General features: G+C 40.5%; 5 protein-coding genes and 1 long non-coding RNA gene across 8 annotated transcripts; 4 read left to right on the forward strand and 2 right to left on the reverse strand.

Moving 5' to 3' along the window:
• The first annotated feature begins 2212 nt into the window (after positions 1-2212).
• LOC142883625 (peroxisomal N(1)-acetyl-spermine/spermidine oxidase-like) lies at positions 2213-5921 on the forward strand. Its single transcript, XM_076018648.1, has 10 exons — positions 2213-2470; positions 3202-3378; positions 3555-3685; positions 3799-3986; positions 4093-4274; positions 4646-4815; positions 4889-4974; positions 5105-5211; positions 5481-5635; positions 5718-5921. Exons 1-10 carry the CDS (start codon positions 2317-2319, stop codon positions 5847-5849), a joined length of 1482 nt encoding a protein of 493 aa, XP_075874763.1. The 5' UTR covers positions 2213-2316; the 3' UTR covers positions 5850-5921.
• Positions 5922-6451: 530 nt separating this feature from the next.
• LOC142883624 (peroxisomal N(1)-acetyl-spermine/spermidine oxidase-like) lies at positions 6452-10291 on the forward strand. The gene is made up of 10 exons (XM_076018647.1): positions 6452-6690; positions 7079-7255; positions 7361-7491; positions 7605-7792; positions 8042-8223; positions 8339-8508; positions 8966-9051; positions 9133-9245; positions 9335-9489; positions 9585-10291. The coding sequence occupies exons 1-10, from the start codon at positions 6540-6542 to the stop codon at positions 9735-9737; spliced, it is 1506 nt and encodes a 501-aa protein (XP_075874762.1). The 5' UTR covers positions 6452-6539; the 3' UTR covers positions 9738-10291.
• Positions 9326-10827, reverse strand: LOC142883629 (uncharacterized). Of its 2 annotated transcripts, none has more exons than XR_012926065.1 (3): positions 10705-10827; positions 9551-9749; positions 9326-9466 (listed from the first exon to the last, which is right to left on the reverse strand). It is a non-coding gene; the product is annotated as an uncharacterized LOC142883629 (long non-coding RNA). The 2 variants fall into 2 exon arrangements; XR_012926066.1 differs by lacking the exon at positions 10705-10827 and adding an exon at positions 10556-10686.
• mtg1 (mitochondrial ribosome-associated GTPase 1) lies at positions 10542-13957 on the forward strand. Its single transcript, XM_076018651.1, has 11 exons — positions 10542-10763; positions 10879-10943; positions 11211-11315; positions 11406-11492; positions 11607-11663; positions 11775-11865; positions 11956-12017; positions 12121-12217; positions 12369-12450; positions 12526-12638; positions 12883-13957. The coding sequence occupies exons 1-11, from the start codon at positions 10661-10663 to the stop codon at positions 12978-12980; spliced, it is 960 nt and encodes a 319-aa protein (XP_075874766.1). The 5' UTR covers positions 10542-10660; the 3' UTR covers positions 12981-13957.
• On the reverse strand, positions 13228-15699 carry sprn (shadow of prion protein). 2 transcript variants are annotated; one of them, XM_076018654.1, is made up of 2 exons: positions 15310-15699; positions 13228-14698 (listed from the first exon to the last, which is right to left on the reverse strand). In XM_076018654.1, exon 2 carries the CDS (start codon positions 14658-14660, stop codon positions 14190-14192), a length of 471 nt encoding a protein of 156 aa, XP_075874769.1. In that variant the 5' UTR covers positions 14661-14698; positions 15310-15699; the 3' UTR covers positions 13228-14189. The 2 variants fall into 2 exon arrangements, with proteins under 2 accessions (XP_075874769.1, XP_075874768.1); XM_076018653.1 differs by having other exon boundaries at positions 13228-14660; positions 15310-15587.
• Positions 15700-15796: 97 nt separating this feature from the next.
• Positions 15797-18499, forward strand: echs1 (enoyl CoA hydratase, short chain, 1, mitochondrial). Its single transcript, XM_076018652.1, has 8 exons — positions 15797-15988; positions 16673-16870; positions 16990-17117; positions 17205-17304; positions 17410-17514; positions 17674-17793; positions 17889-17956; positions 18034-18499. Exons 1-8 carry the CDS (start codon positions 15898-15900, stop codon positions 18097-18099), a joined length of 876 nt encoding a protein of 291 aa, XP_075874767.1. The 5' UTR covers positions 15797-15897; the 3' UTR covers positions 18100-18499.
• The last annotated feature ends 1807 nt before the right edge of the window (positions 18500-20306 follow it).

Here is a 20306-nt window from a genome sequence, read left to right on the forward strand (position 1 = left end):
AGTTGTAAATGTGATATCTCTGTGTGCATATTTGTTACGGGCCCCAAAACAAGAAATGGCTCGGGGGACCTGTTGCATATAAGGAGACAGACCAGACCGCAATTTGTTGACCCAAAGTATTTTATTTGTATTTAAAAACCCCAACCCCCTGGACAGGTGAAAAGTGTCAACTCAGAAAACCAAAAAGGGCTGTGGGCGCTGGCCAAACGAAACAAAAGAGGGAAAACGGACAAGGCCAGCCTACACAGGGCCGTAGGACCCCGTCCGAGTCCCGACTATTCAGTTTAACCTGAAGAATCTCAAAACCTGCAACAAAGTTAAACCAAATCCGAAAACAGGACTACCGGTCAGCCACAACCCAAACTAACACAAAAAAAGAACACATGGGTCCTAGTAACCCAAGTGTGTGATCACCAGTCGGTGGGGAGAAGAGGGAAAAAGATTAAATTAACAGAACAAAATGCCTGCGACCTGGACGCCTCCGATGCACTTGGTCGCGGCGTGCGCCCGACCAAGTGCTGAGATGCGTTCCTGAGTGGGAGTGAGCCCGCCCTGCTCTCGCTCCTTTTATAGCTCCGTCCTGAGCACCAATTGCACGCTGGTGCTCACTGGGACTGGGGAGGAGCGAACAGGGAAGGAGCGGTCGGGCTGCACGTAACAATATTATAAACAGTAAATTAGTATATTATTATGTAGTTCAGGAGAGTGGTGGCAGCCACCCTTATGTCCTATAAATGCCTGTCTTTTAAGCATAAGGTGAAAGGCCTGCTTGGGAAATAATGTTTATGGTCATCAGAGCGTGGAAACTCAAAAGATCACAGTTCACATTTTTTTATTCATCATTAACAAAATACTTGTGTGATATATACATGAATATATGTTGTGATGCATTTCAAAATGTGAATCAATGAATGCAATATTAAAATGTTGAGGACAGAGAACTGTTTCATAATGGAACTGGGAGCTTCCATTTTCACAGTCCTCCACCCCTTTCATAATTTATTCACCAACTCACAAATCTATGCTGTTATTTTTATACTGTAATATTCAGGTGATTAATCTTCAGACAATACATGTCGTATTGTACGTAGCCCTGTGATAAACTGGCGAGTTGTGCTGGGTGTATCCTGTCTCCGCCCCCATGACAACTGTAATAGGCCCCAGTAGACCCACGCAGCCCTGAGTGAATGAGGGGGAAATGGATGGATGAATGCATGGATGGATGGATGGATGCATGGATGGACGGCCACAACTATAAGTATAAGGGTTAAGTTAGGGCAACTGGAACTGTTCTTGTGATCTTGAAGATGTTTCGCCTCTCATCTGGGCTAAGGCAAATTCAGCCTTAGCCCCACCTACACCTCATGGTGGTTAAATACTTGCGGCTCTCCAACCCATTTTCAGAACTGATGAAGCCTTTCGGATGAGAGGTGAAACGTCTTCAAGATCAAGAGAACAGGCCCAGTTGCCCTAAGTTAACCCTTCTACTTTAAGATGACCTGGATGACTGAGAACCTTCACATATATACAAAACTGAATGTGCATGACATCATGACGTTTTGAAACTGATGCCAGACTCTCCGTTGTTTACTGACCTTGCAAAACTGCGACATCTGGTGGTGAAATGCTACTTATGTGGGGTAGTCAGTTTATGATGGTGTGTGTGTGTGTGTGTGTGTGTGTGTGTGTGTGTGTGTGGGTGGGTGTGGTATTGATCATAGTCTAGTTTTGTGAATTTGCAAAGTTTATGTTGAAATTTTCATTGTATGAAAAAATTCTGAATTTCTTTTTCTAGGCTGTCTTGTGCCGTTTTTAACTGGGCTGGGATCATCTCACATACCTGGCTATCAACACACCTTGGAACTGTCTACTGACTACTTCACTTCATCAATCGTAATAAACTGATATGTTGTGAACAGTGTTGTATGAAACAAACAGTTAAATTTGTTTTCGTTTTTGTTTGTTCTTCCTTTTTTTTTGTTCTTCTTTTTTTTTATTAAAAAAGAAAATCCGAAATATAAGCCAGGTGACAAGTGGCGCCTCCCTCGTGCACACAACGCAGACCACGTGGCCACCCCCAGAAGTACCAGCTGTACCAGCGCTAAGGTGGACCCGCTCTTGCGGTCCGGACCTTCAAGATAGAAACATGAGGATCCACCAGGCGTGACCCCGTAACCCCGTGACCCCAGATGCCACCGTTTTGCTATTCACGCGTGAATGCGGAAGCGAGAAATTTAGTCTCGCGAGCAGTCTATGCGAATGACTGACGATTGAAAAACAAAAAAAAACAAAACGGTGATCGCAAAAACATAGAGCATGGCACAGAGTGCGGGGCCGAGGATTGTGGTGGTGGGATCCGGCATGTCAGGCGTAGCAGCGGCGTATAGACTGGCCAAAACCGGATTTCAACGAGTGCGGATACTGGAGGCAACTGGCAGGAGCGGTGGCAGGATATTAACAAGCAGACTGGGTGAGCAAAGGGATTTCTCAATGTCTTTATTTTCCCACAGCAGCATTAGAAGTTAAGACAAAGTCACATTAAAAGTGGTGTGGTGTCAAAATTAGGTTTAGGATTCTTTTTATTGTCAGTCAGTCTGACGTGACTGAAAAATAGTACCTAGTGGGTTCCAGAGAAAAAGTGTAGTTTACGTGATACGCAGGTATACGCCGTACAACCACTAAAAAATGCGCAAAGATGCGTATTAGTATGTGTTTTTGACACAACGTTCACTTTCCCGTTTAAGAATGTGATTAAAATGTTTTACGTTGTGATCTGTTTGAGAGTCAGCCATTGCTTTTGTGCTGTTTCAGAGAATTGATTTGTGTTTGTACGTCTTTTGCACTTGATTGCTGAAACTTTTTTTAAATGTGTTTTTAAGTGTGTTAATTATTTATTCATTTTTTTATTTTATTTTAACACATTTGTCTCGTGACTGCTGTTCGTCAGTTAATTAAAGTCCAGCTGTAAATGACTGTTATATATCTTATGTTGCTTGCAATATATTTACATTTAGACAGTACATAATCTTTCAAATAGTCTTTCATGATCTCACTTATATGTGGATGCTGGATACTTTATGCGTTACTGAGCATAAAGATAACCCCCCAGCCCTGTGTTTGTGTGCGAACATGCCAGGTAATAACTCTAATATTGCAGTGAGTTAGATTAATAACTAATTGCATATGCACCTCTTTCCCCAGGTGATAGTGTTGCAGAGATGGGTGCAAGTTATATCCATGGACCATGTGAGGAGAACCCTGTGTTTTGTTTGGCCCGTGACTATGGGCTCCTGGATCCGATGGCCCTCACTGACGAAAACCAGGCCATAGATTGTGACGAACGGCCTCCATGGATTCCCAATTGGTTCAGCAGCTCAGGTAGAAACCAGGCTGCTTTGGCACTCTATCCCTGTTTCCGCCACAGAGCATTCCCATAGGTAGTGACCTATATTGAGTGATCGGAAATAGAAACAACAAAAATCTCAAATAATTCAAATATTTTGTTGTTGTTTTTTGTTTAAATCAATATTTGATGTGCTTTGGGTGATGTGTAGGCCAGAGGTTGAGCACTGAAGACATGAGTCCTTCCCTTGGTATGTTTAATGAGCTAATAGATGATACTTTCCAATATGAACACGAGAAATCAACATCATGGGAAAGCTTAGGACATTTCCTTAAATCAGAGGTTTGTGTGCTTCTCACGACCATCAGGACATCTCTCTCCTGATGCCACCTTTTGCAAAAACCTCTGGTTCTGTCGCCCTCCATGTGTATGCACTCTCTCTGTGTGACGTGCAGACTCGGAGGCGAGCGGCGGAGAGGTGGACAGAAGGAGATAAAATTCCCAGTAAGCTTCTACTGTGCGGCGTGAGTGCCTTGCTGAAGATGGAGTGCTTCACAAATGCAGCTCACACCTTGGATGAGCTGGACCTGCCAGGGTTTTCTATTTACAAAGGCCTAAAGGGGCTCGACTGCGAATTACCAGGGTTTGTATTCCACTCCCTCGCATTCCACCCAAACAGTAAAATTTTAAAAACTGTTTAACAAATGTTTTGATCAATGCATTGGTTGTGCCCCCTCACCCCCTTATAGTGGTTATGAGGGACTAATTAACAGCTTGATGTCAGAGTTGCCCCCTGACTTAGTGAGCTACAACCGGCCAGTCCGCTGCATCCATTGGATCGACGGTCAAAATAGAAGGAACGTCGTTGAGGTGGAGTGCGACGATGGAGAGAGGATTGTTGCTGATCATGTTATTGTCACTGTCCCTCTGGGTAAATTCTACCGCACTACTTTTGTCACTCGGCGCATGAGATACTGTCAAATGGTTTGTAATGGCACATTCTGTCATGCAAGATTTAGTTAGTATGGCTCTGCCATGACGCAAGCATTAACACAGAGAGAAAAAGTTATTGTGTATGATTCTAACATTAGTAGAAAATATAATACAGATTGGTTAAAAAATTAGAAAACAAGATATTTGAACAAATTAAAGGTTTTGTCAAGGTCCTGCATCACATTAAAAAATATTGCTATATAGATGCCCTCCTAATTTATTATTTGGTATGTCCAACAGGAACATGAAGCTATTACTGTTACAACTCTACTCACTACGCGTTTTTCACTTTTTTGATATTTTCATCAGGACACCTCAAAAAGAACCATTCAACATTGTTCTCTCCACCTTTGCCGGCACACAAGCTAAACTCCATGCAAAGAATAGGATTTGGAACATCCAACAAGATATTTGTAGAATTCAAATCCCAATGGTGGGATGCCGACTGTGACGTCATCCACCTGGTGTGGCAGGATGAGGTCAGTAACGGCAGCATGAATGAGAACCAAATACACTAAGAATTACTAGTCTCACGCCTTTGTTTGCATACAGGAGGAGGTTCTGGACCATGTTTCTGATGTACACAAATCCTGGATAAGGAAGTTATCAACCTTTACTGTACTCAAAGACTCTGAAAGGTGAGCAGCCAGAGGTCCTCAATAGCATGTTTTGTTGTGCTTTTTTCATAAATGTTTGTGATTGAGATGTACTTTAGCACGCATAGTATTCTTGGAACCAGCCTCTATCCCGCTGATCTTTCTTTCACAGCCCTGCCCTCTGTGGTTGGATCGCTGGGCGTGAAGCAGAGTACATGGAGACACTACCTGAAGAAGAGTTGAGGGAGTCGCTCACAAAGATGTTCCACACATTCACAGGCAAGTCTCAGAACTGTTCTCTTCATCTGTGGCTGCTGAGATGGGTATGAGATGAGTAGTTGAAAAATGTACAACAGTCCAGTTCAGTAGGTTTACAGTGTATCATAACGTAGAGTCGTATCAGAGATGAGTAACGTTTGAGGAAAAGAGCCGTTCGACTCGAGTTTAAGACATAGATGCAAATTGTTTGCTGGCTGAGATAGTTGGTTATTGGGTAACACTTTTTAAAACGTGGCTGTCAAGTTAATCATTAAACTGTCTCTATCAAGGAAACCCTGCAATTACACCCAAAAGAATTCTTCGTTCCCAGTGGTTTCTAAATTCCTGGTCATGTGGATCCTACTGTCACATACCAATTGGATGTACAAAGCAGGACCTGGCCAATATGATGGAGCCCCTGCCTGCAAAGGGATCACTCTTACCAGTACATGAATCATGATTTTTTTTTCCGTCACAAATTTTTCCCTCTAATAAGATTTTTTTTTCACATTTGATCTATTTTTCAGCCCCTGCAGGTCTTGTTTGCTGGAGATGCGACTCATCCTATCTACTACTCTACTGTTCACGGAGCTCTCCTTTCTGGGTGGAGAGAAGCAGATAGACTTATCTCACATTTCTCATGCAACAAGCAAGAATGAGCAAACTTTAGGGTTTTTTTTTTCTTCTCACAATCTCTCAGCTAAACAATATGTATCCATTCTGTTGATTTTCTTTTCTTTTTTTTTCTTTTTTTTTTAAAGAGAAGAGTCCTCAATTATGTGTCTGGCATTGCAAAATCTAAAGATGAAATTGTCCAAATTATTTTTTCTATCGTTTATGTTAATTGTAAATGTAAAATATTTTCATGTCTGTCACTAAGTAAACATTGTGCAATAAATTTAGCCATATCTTTGTGTGTCACTCAGTTGTCCCAATTTGGATTAGTTATTAAATGGGCAGGAATGTATCCAACACACCATGTAAGAAAACTATGTCCTTTAAAGAGAGATTAGTCACTGCCCATGTTTGTGCATGCGTGGGAAAATGAAATTGATTCACTGCAATGCAACGTAATCCAACCTCCCAGGTAGTTGTAAATTGCTATCTGAAATGACAATTACAAAAAAAAAATAATCGAGTTATGCTTTCTATGAATTTGTTTCGATGTAAAATAACGTGACGTTGAGGAAACAAAGGCAAAAGTCTTTATTCTGAAAATCCTCACCGGAAGTTGTCAGGTGCAGGAGAAGTGGTCCTGTCCGCTGCAAACGAGTGACGGACTTGTCTACTCTGCCAAGTGAGAAGATAATAGACGAATTGGGACAGAAGGGAACTGTCGTAAGTCAAACATGAAAACGGATACAACAAAAATAGTTATAATCGGCTGTGGTATTTCGGGAATATCGGCCGCACACAGACTGGTCAAATCGGGCTTCCGTCATGTGAGGATACTTGAAGCGACTGGGAGAAGCGGGGGCAGAATAAAATCAGGAAGCTTCGGTAAGTAAACACGTGTAAGCCTTTTGTCACTACTTTTTCAGCTGACGTCGGCTTGAATGTGTGTGTGGAGGGGACAAAAAAAGAGTTAACATACATATACTATGTGGTGTTACTTCATAACCTATCTTTACATTTTCCATTATGAGATTCAAGGATATAAATTATTAATAATAATTACCTATAGAGGACTCTTCGTCTTGTGTGGAAAATAAAATTGTGTACTTCTGTGTTTTAAAAGTGGCCTGGATCCGATCTGTTGATGAATCCTGAAAAACTCGTTTATTACTTTGTGATATCAGCTGACTGTGCATACACAGTTAGCAGCCTGACAAGTGTATTTATTTACTAGTGTATTTATGTATGTATTTGTTTATTTATCACTATCAAGGGGGTAAAATAATTGAGATTGGAGCTAACTGGATTCATGGACCCAGTGAGGAGAATCCTGTGTTCTGTCTGGCCCGTCAATATGGGCTCCTTGAACCAGAGGCCCTCACCAAAGAGAACCAGGCCATAGACATCGGGGGGCATCCCCCTTGGGTTCCCATGGTCTTCAGCAGTTTGGGTCAGTGTTTTTTTTTTCATGTTGTTGTTTTTTCCGTCCATGCCAAGTTACCTATTCAGAACTTCCACCTAAAATTACAATCAAGTTTGTTTTTGCGACACTCAGGTCGCAAGGTGAACCTTGAAGATATTTACCCTGCCACAGAAATGTTTTCGGAGCTGATGCATGAATGTTCTGAATTTCACTGGCGGGGTGGCGAGCCTTTTGCCAGTGCAGGGGATTACATACAGTCACAGGTACAGTTCATGGAATAGCAAAATGTTTTGCAACAACAACAACAACAACAACAACATGGCTCCAACACATCCAATGTGAGAAAATGCATTGTCTTTGTTTCTTTTGGTTGCAGGTGCATCAGCGAGCAGCCGAGAAGTGGAAGGATACTGATCCACGCATTAAGTCTCTGCGGATGTCTTTGATCAGTAACATGCTGAAGGTGGAATGTTGTGTGAATGGCACTCACAGCCTGGATGATTTGGGCCTTGGGGCTTGTGGTCTGTACCAGACTTTGCCTGGACTGGATTGTACATTTCCAGGGTTAGTTTTGCATATGTTGTTCTTTTAATTAGTTGATTGATGTAATACGCCTTTTCAACATTTGTATATATAGGTAACCCAATTTAATAACGTGTCCCACAAAAAGCTGTGTTCCATTTCTAGCGGCATAAGAAAGAACATTGCAACGGTAGTTGGAATTATGCCATTCGTGCACATTGCGGTATTTAATATTCATCTCTACAGGTACTTCTAATCAATAACTGAGACATTTTTTTATTTCTCATGCAGTGGCTATGATGGCTTAATCAAAAGCTTGGTGCGTGAGCTGCCCAGTGGGACAGTGAGCTACAACCATCCTGTACGCTGTGTCCACTGGAACAACACAAGGGAGGCAGACAGTTCCGTGACCATCGAGTGTGAATCTGGGGAGAGGATCGTCGCCGATCATGTTATTGTCACAGTACCTCTAGGTAGAGCCACTTCATCAAATTTCTGACAGACACATCACAGGTGGTAAAATGAAATTGCACTTTCAAAGTCCAACTGCTGTTATAAAATTATGAAAGCGTGCATGTCTTGTTTCAGGTTACCTCAAGAAAAACCACACAGCACTCTTCAGCCCATCTCTCCCTCTACACAAGCTGCACTCCATTCAAAGACTAGGTTTTGGAACCAACAATAAAATATTTGTGGAGTTTGATTCACCGTGGTGGGATGAAGACTGTGAGGCCATCTTTTTACTGTGGGAAGATGAGGTGAGATGTGGACAGTGAAGCAAGATAAACAATTATTAACCTTTTTTTTCTTCTATAACAGATAGTTAATTACAATGTTATTTGCGTACCTTGACACAATGGATACCATTCAGTCAGTGAAGAAAGACGCTAAATAGTGCATTTAATATTTGATGTTATTTCAATTTCAAAATTATAGCATCAACCTGGATTTATAAAGTGTCTTAAGTGAAACTTTAAATTATTTAAAGAAAGAAAATTACAATGTTTTTGTAACCCATTGCAAGAAAATCCTCAGATATCTAATCAAGGGTCTTGCCATGATTGAATCACGCTGAAGCATTTCTCTTATTTTCCCAAAAAGTAAATCCGTTTTTACCTTTCATTAACCTGATATGTCCTTTTGATATTTATGCAAATTAATTGGAAAAGAATCTGCATGGCAAACATTAAATTGCCTTTTGTTGTTGTCTTTCAGGATGGCCAAATTAAAGAAGTTCCCAATATACAAGGATCCTGGATAAGGAAGTTGTTTGGCTTCACTGTACTCAAACCCACTGAACGGTCTGTAGTCCAAGCGGGGGGAAAAACAACAGTTGTTTTCAAATAGCAGAATACTTTATTAGCAATATTATTCTGTGGTAGGTATGGCCACATGTTGTGTGGCTGGATTGCTGGGCACGAGTCGGAGTACATGGAGACGCTGTCAGAACAGGAAGTCTTACAAACTGTCACGCAACTCATCCGCAGGTTTACAGGTGAGGCTTAATACGACTGAAAGACAATTGGTTCTTTCTGAAGCTCTGATTCATGTAGAAGCATTCAAAGAATAACTGTATGTACACAGGAAACCCCATTGTCACACCACGGAGAATTTTGCGCTCCCAGTGGTTCCATGACCCCTGGACGTGCGGTTCCTATAGTTACCCTGCGAAAGGCTGCTCAGTTCAGGACCTGGAGAACATGATGGAGCCCTTGCCTGCAAAGGGATCACAGGCACAAGTGCATATATATACATGTTAAGATGAAAATACAAATTTGTGAAATATGTATGTCATCTCACTTTTCATGGCGGTTAATTATCTTGTCTGTTTCAGCCCTTGCAGGTGTTGTTTGCAGGAGAGGCTACTCATCCCTTCTACTTTTCCACTGTTCATGGAGCTCTTCTCAGTGGACGGAGGGAAGCAAGCCGACTCATCTCTCACTATTCCTCCAACAATTCCTCTGGTCCTCCCAAGTCAAAGCTTTGAAACAAATTTGTACTGTGAAGAAAAATAAATGTTGGATTAAATTTTTCTTTTTTGGGGGTGTTAGTAGTCATCATAACATTGTGAGAGCCAGTGATCATGTTTGACCTATATTTTCATTAGAAATGTTGAGAAATAATTTTACAAATATTTTACAAACTCAAAATGCAATTTTAAATCCTTGACTGTTTAAGTTGAAGACTATTATCTTTTGTTATTTTTTTAAAAGTATTACTACCTATCGTTAATTGTCAGATGTTCTAATCAATTTTATTTTCATTTTATAAGCATCTTTTTTTATGTCCAAAGGAAGTCAATGTCAGAAACCATAATACTTGTGACAACACAAGTGTAGCTAGAGTTATATATTTTTTTTTCACAAAGGAAAGAGTCATGTCATGGTCTTTCATTTTTGTTTTGTTTTTGTTTTTTTAGTTGGGCCACAATCTGCTGGAAACACTGACTGAATGACTGTTATATGATAGCTTTGCATGAAAAAGCGTGTACATGCAAAATCTCAATATGTTGGAAAAAAATAAATAAAAATTTGACTCGCATGCCTAGGGTTTTTGTTTTGTTTTGTTTGTTTTATAATAATAATAATAATAATAATAATAATAATAATAATAATAATAATAATAATAATAATAATGATATTGAATTGCATGAAAGGAAACATTTGATGGATTATTTTGATTTTGATATCATTTTCTTAAAACCAAATAATTTTTCATTTCAAGATAACGGTTGTACAGGCAGACGTGGAGAGGAACGAGTTTTGTTTGATAGTTTCTAGTCGGTATGTAAACATAGTTGCACACCAGTAACATGGCTGCACTCAGATGTTTCCTTGCTAGTTCTGCCAATTTAGTCCTTCGCTGAAGCAAATGAGAGAGTATTACAGTCGCATTTAGTCAGACAGAAATATGAAACTGTTTTCGGTGCTCTATAATGTCGGAAAGTTCCGAACCGCGTTTGATTTTGGTGGAAGGGAAGTGGCGCACTGGTTCCCCGGACACATGGCTAAAGGTGACTGTAGTTTTCCCAACGTAGCAACAGTGTTTGGCCAGTGTCTGTAGGAGCAGCCTTGTATGTTATGTGAAGTGCCGGTTGTGAAACTGCTTTTACCCTGTTGTTTTTGTAGGAATTAAACAGATGAGAGCCAACCTCAAGAATACGGACTGTATTATAGAAATCCATGACGCCAGAATATCCTTTCATGTTGCTTGAATCATACTGAATTGATAACTTTTTCATACAATACACTAGCATCGCCAATGTACGTCTTGCACAAATGATTATATTAAAACGTTGTTGGGCAAACCAACCAAACTGTTGGGGGAAAAAAAAAAACTTTAAAATGTCCTATACACTGATTGTAATGTCACAAAGTGACTTTTGCTTATTGTATCATGAATGGGGCTTTCCCCTTCAACCTGAGCTGCTATTTTTGTTTTTTTTCTTAACGTGACGCATATTCCCCTGTCTGGAAGAAACCCTGTGTTTCAGGACACCTTAGATGTCAGACCACATCTGCTCGTTCTCAACAAGATGGATCTTGCTGATCTGTCCAACAAACAGGTGAGATGTCTTGCTTCTTTTTTTTTTCGTGGAATATCATAAATAGGATAAAAGTCACTCAGACTAATTTACAGACTATTTACACTGCAGAGGACCCTGACGATGCTGGAAAAATCTGGAGTGAGGAATGTTGTCTTCACAGACTGTTTAAAGCAAAGAGATGAGAACATTAGGAAGGTAAAACGCATCTACACTGCTGTGTCCTTGTATAAATTCATTTGTACCAGCTAATAGAGTCTAACAACTGCTTTCATTCATGTGTATATTTCCTTTTCTTTTTTTATTCTGTAGTTGGTGCCAACATTAGTAGAAATTATTGAAAGCAGGCCACGCTTTAATAGAGATGAGGTAACCTGGCTCCAAAGAATTAAATAGTATACATTTCTCTTATTTATTTATATTTTATTTTTTCCCCCCTAAAGTCTTACTCCCATTAATGAACTGTTTGTAAATGTTTAGAACATAAATTACTGCCTGATGGTGATAGGAGTGCCCAATGTTGGGAAGTCATCTTTCATCAACTCGTTAAGGAGAACCAACTTGAAAAAAGGTATGTACAGCTGAATTGGTGAAGGCTGTTGGTCCTTAAGAGTGAAAGGTCTGTGGGAATAAATAATACATCCACTCAACAACATTTCAGGTCGTGCATCTCGAGTAGGAGGGGAGCCAGGTATCACCAGAGCAGTCCTGACTAAAATTCAGGTGGGTAATTTGGAGGTATTTATATTCCTGCATAAAGACCATTGCACACGGTGGTTGTTCTGTGCGAAAATTGTACAGTATGTTTGACTCTCTTTATCCACAGGTATGTCAGCGTCCCACAATGCATCTGTTGGACACTCCAGGGGTCTTGCCTCCAAAGATTGAAAGTGTTGAAACAGGCATGAAGTTGGCTTTATGTGGTAAGCAGAATTATTATTTTAGGGAGACATTGCTTGGAGGCATTGTTTTAATTTCTCTGGTTTATAGCAGTGTTTTTTGTTTTTTGTTTTTTTGTTTTTTACTTTATTTTTTAAGCAACCTTATATTTGTCTTTGATTTCTGCTCTCCCAGGAACTATCCTGGACCATTTAGTGGGTGAAGACGTTATTGCTGATTATTTACTATATTCACTTAACAGGCTTGGAAAATTCAGGTATTGATCTCACCAATATTTGTTTTTTAAGTTTACTGTGTATGTTCACGGGTTATGTTTGCGTCTTATGTGCAGTTATGTGGAGAAATATGATCTCCAACAGCCCAGCGACAACATCCAGTATGTCTTAAAACACATTGCTGTCAAACTTGGAAAGAAGCAGCGGGTCAAAGCCATCACTGGAGTTGGTAAGGAAATAATAATTCTCTAGTTACACCAGCGACGTGCTACTGAACCTCATTTTCTCCAATAATAAAATGATAGTTTGCTATCTTGAAAGGTAGATATTAACTGTGTAACTTAACTAAATAGTTATGAATAATATAACAAACAGATTATCTGAATTATGTGAAATTTACATTTGGTTTTACTTATCACGTGTCGTCAGTTAATATTCAGATGAAAATGTGTCTGTGTCTTCTTCTCATTCAGGTAACATTACAGTCACAATCCCAAACTACTCGGCTGCTGCTTATGCTTTCATCAGAGCCTTCAGGAAAGGAGAGCTGGGACAAGTGATGTTGGATTGATCCATTGATTGATCCAGTTTTTTCATGTTACTCACAGCCTTGGATTATTTATGTTTATCAGTGGAACATGATGATGTGCCTGTGCATAGCTTGCTAACAGTTCACAGACATTTTTTGTGCAGTGAAGTAAAAAAAAAAAAGACAAGAAAGAAGCAAGTAACTATGTTTTTTAAATTAAAAAAAGGACTTCTTGGTTCAAGTGAAATTTAATGACACTTTTTAAAATCAATGAAACAAGTGTCTGACATGGTGTAAACATTGTCTTTATTAACACAAAAACAGTGAACAAATTTTGTATTTTCTTTCTATTTACATTAGTGTTGTGGCTTCTGTCAGTGCGCATATAGAAATGGAACAGTCTCTTGCTCCTGAGTGTCTTCTGTGGATACAAAAACACATTTCCGTAATGAAAATATTAAGAGACTTGAATAACAGTTAGAGCCACAGTTTTCTTACGTTATATATCCAGCCAGCCTATTTACTCAGAACAACTAATCGGTTACAGTAGGTTGTACAAAATGTTTGTGTTTTTTATATTCATTTAATTTCAATGTGGACAAATGCACATGGTGTGTTTAAAATATGTTGATATTGTTTTTCAAAGTATTTGGGTTAAAATTGTAATAGTCTAACATTCTAAAATGAATGATTTACCTTAATGGTGTGGCAGTGTTATATTGTGGAAATTGGAGGCTAGATTGCAGGTGACGTTTGACTTTTTCAATTCTGCAAATTGGAGAAAATTGATCATCGTCACTACGTAGTCCTACATGAACACCACTCATTCCAACGTTTGTCACGATATGGTATATTTATTGTATACCAATCGTAACATAAAAAGTCATCTTGGCAACTAGTATTATGAAAATTATTTTTTTGTAGATAGAAGTGCAATCATTGGTGGCTGCCAAGAACTTGTAATGGCGTCATAACTATTTTTTGTATATTCCTCGTTAAATTTAAGGATTCAAGTGTAAGGCAAGGAGTTTGGCACCAAATTCTATCCGACTCTTAGTCCGAAGGAAAGAGCAACCTTTATAAGGTGAATTATCACACTTAAGACTGTGCTGGTATTTTATATAGGTATAAAATCAGAGTAAAGCAAACTGCAGTATACATTTTTTTTTTTTTTTCTTCTTAAGCTCTTCCAATGGTAAGCACAGTCCCAGACCAAATCAGGAAGTAAACTTGTACAAACACCATTCGCATCTACAGTCTAATAATATCTAGCATGTGTCCAAATATGGGGATAAGAGTTGCAATAATGACAGAGACCAGCTGAAAGAGAAGAGATCCGCTTCGAACCGAGCCTGACATGAGTGCATCAAAATAATTGGTCCGGTTATAGTAGTCCAGCTCCTCCTCCGAGCTGTCGCTCTTGCTGCGGCGGTAGGCGGAGGCGTACCACTTGTCCGCCGACAGAGCCACGGCTGCCCCGGCCGCAGCGGCGCTAGCGACCCGCACCGGCGACGTCCGCCCGGCCACCCGGAAGCGAGAGCGGCTCCCACCGTGGACGCCTCCTCCGCGGTAACTCCCCGCCGTGGAGCTGCGGGATGAAGAGCCCCGAGAAGAGCCTCGGGACCCTCCGCGACCACCTTTGGACAGCACCGGCTCGCACAGGAAAGCGGAGAGCAGCAGGCACGTCCAGCACGTTGCAACCATCCGGTTCATTCCTGACATCTGTGCCCCAACAAGACAAGCACGACTCAGACCATTTGCTAAAAAAAAAAAAAAAAAAAAAAGCAACTGAAATTTGGTGTTTCTTATATACATATGTGTGTGTGTGTGTGTGTGTGTGTGTGTGTGTGTGTGTGTGTGTATATATATATATATATATATATATATATATATATATATATATATATATATATATATATATATGTCAAATTAAACCTCCTATGTCGAAAATAGAAAATAAAGACAACATAGAGAGCCTGTCCCTCCCCAGCTAAGTAGGTCAGTTCAGATATGTGTTGCAGATAAATTAGCCCTCTGTTTTGAGCACTCATCTGGAAGATTATGATAATGGCCAAAATATGACATGCTAGGCCGTCGTTTGAGCAACAAGAACGTCCAGCAGGTGACAGTATGTGGGGCATTGCACCAATCATTTTCCTTTTTTAAAACGTACTAAATGTCATCATATGCAACCAAATGGGAAAATGCCGATGCATGCATTCGTGATGATAATTATTATCACATAGTACTACAAATTGGGCTGTATATGTGACTGTGTTGCCCAAAATAAATGCCATTTACCATAATTTAAACATACATACACACATACAATGAGTCGGCGTGGACAAGGAGAGATTCGTCAGATGCTCACCGTATCTTTGTTGGTTTATCCTCGGTTGTGTTTCGGGATTCGGATGAAGGATGAAAACCAGTCAACAGAGACGTTCACGTTCGTGCAGCCTCGTTCACGCGGATGATACATGAGCGCGCTGCGCGCTACGGGCACACCACACTGCCAAATGCCAATACTGTGCACACGGAATAAAAAATATACACACATCTATGCCATCTAAAACGGGTCTCAGAGCGAAATATTTAAAATATATAATATACACATAGCCCGTGCAATGTTTTTTTTTTTTTTTTTTTTGACAATTTACTGAAATGGAAATACGATTTCAATTTTTATTTATTTGCATTGTATTAAGCGTTTAAACACTTTACATTTACCGTAACGCACGATAGCAAGTGTGCGTTATAAATAAAATCTACTATTGTGTGTAATGTGAGGTAATTGCACTCTTTCGACGCTTGGTGGCGATAATGCAGATTTTCTACAAGGGGAGAAAAAAAAAACAAGGAGGAAAACGCACGAAGAAGACGGGAGCCGAGCTGACCTGCAGCCACGATTCTGGAGCAACTCCACTGACAACTGTCCACTACCGCTGCTGCCGCTGTCATGGCTTTTCTTGCCAGAAGTGCTGCTTCGCTCCTGAAGTCGTCCCGAACCGCCCCGGCCATCCTGTCAGCTTCCCGTCTGTACAGTTCAGGTACGGGATCGTTTCAAGGCGCCCCATGGTTCCGCTTTAAGGTTTGCCATTAAACGCTGCAACAATGTCAAAAAATGTGCGTCACAAACTGTGCGACGCAGGCGAAGCCGAATGCCTGCTATACTTCGAAGTTGTCGCCCCTTGGTGTAAAAAAAAATAAAAATAATAATAATAAAAAAAAAAAAAAAAAAAACCCATCCGAAGAATGAGTCCCTATGTTGTAACTCGGTGTTGCTTTAAAACCGATTGAACAACTGTGATGCTGTGTTTTGGTCTTGCAGAATTTATTTGCAATGCTTACAAACAGTTATGAGGTATCAGTCACGTCTTCTAAGGCCTCTCTTATTTTGAATGATTAACCAAGACTTTGCGTTGTCGTATCATTGTTTCTGGCCATGGGTCAGCCCACCTTGCACCGCTTCTAGTAAGGCCTTCTTCTGCTTCCACGACCTACCTGGTTCAAGTTAATAAGTAGACAGTGCAGTGACATGTTGCACAAGGACTTCAATAAAAAGGTGCAAGCTCTCTGGAAGACATGTATGTATACTTAAAAATTAAGTTTCTCAGGTGTATTTTTTAACCAACTATGTTAGGATGTAGTCTTTATCACTGTTTCTTCTGCTTTTCTGACATTTTTCTTTGAACTAGTTCGGTATTTACACAAGTGTTCTTCCCTTTGTGTAGGTGGTCAGTATGAGTACATTTTGGTGGAAAAGCGAGGCGAAAAGAACAATGTGGGCTTCATCCAGCTGAATAGACCCAAGGCTCTCAACGCTCTATGCGATGGGCTGATGAAGGAGGTGGGCCAGGCCCTGGACAACTTTGAAGCCGACGGTGGCATAGGAGCCATTGTCATCACAGGCAGCGACAGAGCCTTTGCTGGTAAGGGGAAACAAGTGTGTTTTCGACGATTGGTGTTTTGTTATGTGTGAGCGTTTGTGTGTGTGTGTGTTTTAAGGTAAAAAAAAATGGACTTGTGCGTTGACTCTCGTGTTTTACAGCGGGAGCTGACATTAAGGAGATGCAGAACAGAACCTTCCAGGAATGTTATGGTGGGAACTTCTTGGCTCACTGGAACAGGGTCTCCACCGTGAGGAAACCTGTTATCGCAGCCGTCAATGGATTTGCTGTATGTGTCTTTTCATTTGATTGTGGGTGTAAAGATATCCTTCGTGGAGGTCGCAACATCTTTGTGACGTTCTTTCTGTGGTTTCAGCTGGGCGGAGGCTGTGAACTGGCAATGATGTGTGACATCATCTATGCAGGAGAGAAAGCTCAGTTTGGCCAACCAGAGATTCTGCTGGGAACCATCCCTGGTAAATACCTTTTCCAGAAACTGTGCCTTTTTCATGTGCAGAATTAACTCACTTCTTTCAATGTCTCCCAATTCCTAACGTCAATGTCCTCTTGTTCTCATTTAGGAGCGGGCGGAAGCCAGAGGCTGCCTCGTGCAGTGGGCAAATCCTTGGCGATGGAGATGGTGCTGACGGGGGACAGAATTGGCGCACAAGAAGCTAAGCAATCAGGTAACAACATGGCTGGAAGTGCATTACTTCCTGGATTGTACTGTAGTACATTTTAATTTTTTTAGCAACTGATGTCACATGAATTATTGATTTTACAAATTATCTGTGTGTCTGTATGTCTGAAACACACCTGATTCAGTCCTCATTTGTGTTTCTTAGGTTTGGTGAGTAAAATCTTCCCTGTGGACCAGCTGGTAACTGAAGCTGTTAAATGTGGGGAAAAAATTGCTTCCAACTCCAAGCTAGTTTCGGCTATGGCAAAAGAGGCTGTCAATGCAGGTTTGTAAAGCTGCTTTAACTAAAGAAGAATTTCAGCTTGATGCCTTCATGGATTTCTTTAAAGTGTTGTACTATGGATTTCTCTGTGGTTGCAGCTTATGAACTGACACTGGCTGAGGGTAACCGTTTGGAAAAGCGACTATTCCATGCTACCTTCGCTACGGTAAGTGGCAGAGTCCATGTTTGAGTGAGCATTCAACTGATGTCATCTCACCTTTAACTTGTGCTCTTCTTCTGCAGGATGACCGCAAAGAAGGTATGACTGCATTTGTGGAGAAGAGACCGGCCAATTTCCAGGACCAGTAAACTAAAAATACAGCCAAGGTCACAAAAAAAATGTTTCATTCTACAGTGAGGTGAATGATGCAGAAATCCTGATATTTAGGTGATCATAGAATATGCTTGAATTAGGATTTTTGCTCTATGTAACTGCAGATGAGCATTTTGTCACAGGAATCCTGCTCGCCAAGGCTCGGTACACAAATCAAAAGGACTGTTGTTGCAGCGGGTTTTGCATTCTAATGCCACATGAAAACCGCTAAGTCAGTATTAAACAAGGAATCTCATTCTTGTTTACTTCTGCTCACACTAACTTTTTAATTGTAACAAATATATCTTTGCATTTTGTATGCAGCTGCTTTTTGTGTACATTTTCCAAGTAAAACTCAAATGTTTTCAGCATCATCGCTGAAATGTAAAACAAAAACATTTGCTTGCTGTTCTTCTTGATGTAGTGTTTTTACTGTGCCTTTGTGTCATTGGATACTGTATTGAGCACTGTTGGGCCCAGTGGAGTCATCAGACAGGTTTGTTTTTTAAATAAATTGTTTCTCGTCATCAGTAATATACACACAAACACGCATGATCTGTAAAAATGCATGTGGAAACCTGTTCAGCTTCTTCATTGGTAAGCCTGGTACCTTGGTAAGTGTGAAGACCAGGGTGCGAAAGCTTCTTCTTGTTTCTTTAATTACAGCTGAGTAGTCTTGTTTTTGCTGTTAACATTCATGTGATTGAACTTAATGAAAAGATAGAGAGAGAAAAAAAGTAGACCTGTAGGTCAATATGCTGGCTCCTACTTGCTCAGATGTGGCCTTATAAATTATGATTCTGAATAGAAAAGAGGAATCTTCAAGTCATTTATGCATTTATTTCCACTTTAAATTAATGTAGTAATAACGTGCAATTTCCAGTCAAAGCACTTGCCGCCAACTTTTTAAATAAACATGGCTATGTAAATTTATATTCTACTTCTCAACACCAGGTGGAGCTCTTGTATCGCTATGCCGCTCCTCTGCATTTTCAACACGGCAAAGCTATGAACTTGGCTCAAAGTGCGATGTGCTGTTTAAAAATTGTCATACTTATAAAGCTTAACTCATAATGTGTTCGCAATCTACTTGTATTTTTAACAGTATTTTTCATAATGAAGCGAACTTTGCTAGCAGTTTGTTGGCATCATGAAGTAAAACTTATGATAAACTGATATATTTACACCCTTTATCAACATTGCAAAGCTGTCAGCGGTTCTGTGCGACCGGCATAACAACTGAACCACAAACAAAGCAATGGCGTTTCTAAACTGAAAGACAAAAGGCACTGATTACAACGTTAATACCGCATGAGCTGGCCGACATATAACCATGATTTAGGCCTTCAAAGAAAACACCAGAACAAATTTGGTTAGTGCGCGCTTTTCTTGGACGCTCCAATGATCATCTCGGGCAACTTTTCTGATCTTCACACGGCGGCGCCCCGTATCGTCACAAGGCCATGGCCTAATTGATTTTTATTTTCATTCAATATTCCCCCGGAGCTTGCTCTCTTGTCGGCCTCGTGGAACAAAACTTCAAAAAGCGGGAGAAGAAAAAGCCGCAAGACTCCGCACTCCGCAGGGAAGCACAAAAAGTCTGCGGAGAGGAGCGCAAAAGGAGCTCCTCTTTGAGGCTACCGAAAGGTCAAAATAATAAATGTAGACTCAATTGAGGCTCTCCACGCACACAAAGGGGGCAAAACGTTACATTTTGGCAGCGCAGACCCTCATGGCGTGATAAACTCATTTAAAGGAGCCGAGATAAAGAGCGAGCAGCATGGGTCCGGACAGGGAGAAAGGAGGCTTTCAGTCCGGCAGACAGGCCTGGCTCCTGCAAGGGCCTTTTCTCCTGCCAGCCTGCGCTCCAGAAACACCAGAATATTCCCAAACTAACCCTCAGCATGCCTTACAATCATCTCAGTACTCTTGGGGGTTTGTTCTAATGCAGTCCTAAAATTGTTCATAATACGGGCTGGAAAGTGACAGAGTGAATCTAAGACTAATATCCAGCAGATTAAACTAAACATTATGTGGCCTGAATCGGTTCGTGCTGAACACTGAATTTCCAATCTTGATAAAGGGAGATTATTTAATAAATTCTTGGGAGATAGTGCATAGTGTTTTCTTTAAATCTTTTTTTTTTTTTTTAAGTAACAGTAGTCACGAGTTAATATATATTGCATTTTACAGTACCAGGTTC

The sequence above is a fragment of the Nelusetta ayraudi genome, unplaced genomic scaffold (assembly GCF_046127955.1).
Source record: "Nelusetta ayraudi isolate G7.1 ecotype Tasmania unplaced genomic scaffold, CSIRO-AGI_Nayr_v1 ptg000008l, whole genome shotgun sequence".
Classification (NCBI taxonomy): domain Eukaryota; kingdom Metazoa; phylum Chordata; class Actinopteri; order Tetraodontiformes; family Monacanthidae; genus Nelusetta; species Nelusetta ayraudi.

What these genes read in the sequence shown, in the direction of transcription:
- LOC142883625 (XM_076018648.1), top strand. Translation starts at nt 2,317, where the DNA reads ATGGCACAGAGTGCGGGGCCGAGGATTGTGGTGGTGGGATCCGGCATG. An exon ending in TATTGTCACTGTCCCTCTGG is followed by an intron (nt 4,275 to 4,645) that starts GTAAATTCTACC and finishes TATTTTCATCAG; the next exon opens with GACACCTCAAAAAGAACCAT. An exon ending in GATGTTCCACACATTCACAG is followed by an intron (nt 5,212 to 5,480) that starts GCAAGTCTCAGA and finishes GTCTCTATCAAG; the next exon opens with GAAACCCTGCAATTACACCC.
- LOC142883624 (XM_076018647.1), top strand. Translation starts at nt 6,540, where the DNA reads ATGAAAACGGATACAACAAAAATAGTTATAATCGGCTGTGGTATTTCG. An exon ending in CTGGATTGTACATTTCCAGG is followed by an intron (nt 7,793 to 8,041) that starts GTTAGTTTTGCA and finishes TTTCTCATGCAG; the next exon opens with TGGCTATGATGGCTTAATCA. An exon ending in ACTCATCCGCAGGTTTACAG is followed by an intron (nt 9,246 to 9,334) that starts GTGAGGCTTAAT and finishes GTATGTACACAG; the next exon opens with GAAACCCCATTGTCACACCA.
- mtg1 (XM_076018651.1), top strand. Translation starts at nt 10,661, where the DNA reads ATGAAACTGTTTTCGGTGCTCTATAATGTCGGAAAGTTCCGAACCGCG. An exon ending in CTGATCTGTCCAACAAACAG is followed by an intron (nt 11,316 to 11,405) that starts GTGAGATGTCTT and finishes TTTACACTGCAG; the next exon opens with AGGACCCTGACGATGCTGGA. An exon ending in CACGCTTTAATAGAGATGAG is followed by an intron (nt 11,664 to 11,774) that starts GTAACCTGGCTC and finishes GTAAATGTTTAG; the next exon opens with AACATAAATTACTGCCTGAT.
- sprn (XM_076018654.1), bottom strand. Translation starts at nt 14,660, where the DNA reads ATGTCAGGAATGAACCGGATGGTTGCAACGTGCTGGACGTGCCTGCTG.
- echs1 (XM_076018652.1), top strand. Translation starts at nt 15,898, where the DNA reads ATGGCTTTTCTTGCCAGAAGTGCTGCTTCGCTCCTGAAGTCGTCCCGA. An exon ending in CAGCCGTCAATGGATTTGCT is followed by an intron (nt 17,118 to 17,204) that starts GTATGTGTCTTT and finishes CTGTGGTTTCAG; the next exon opens with CTGGGCGGAGGCTGTGAACT. An exon ending in TCTGCTGGGAACCATCCCTG is followed by an intron (nt 17,305 to 17,409) that starts GTAAATACCTTT and finishes GTTCTCATTTAG; the next exon opens with GAGCGGGCGGAAGCCAGAGG.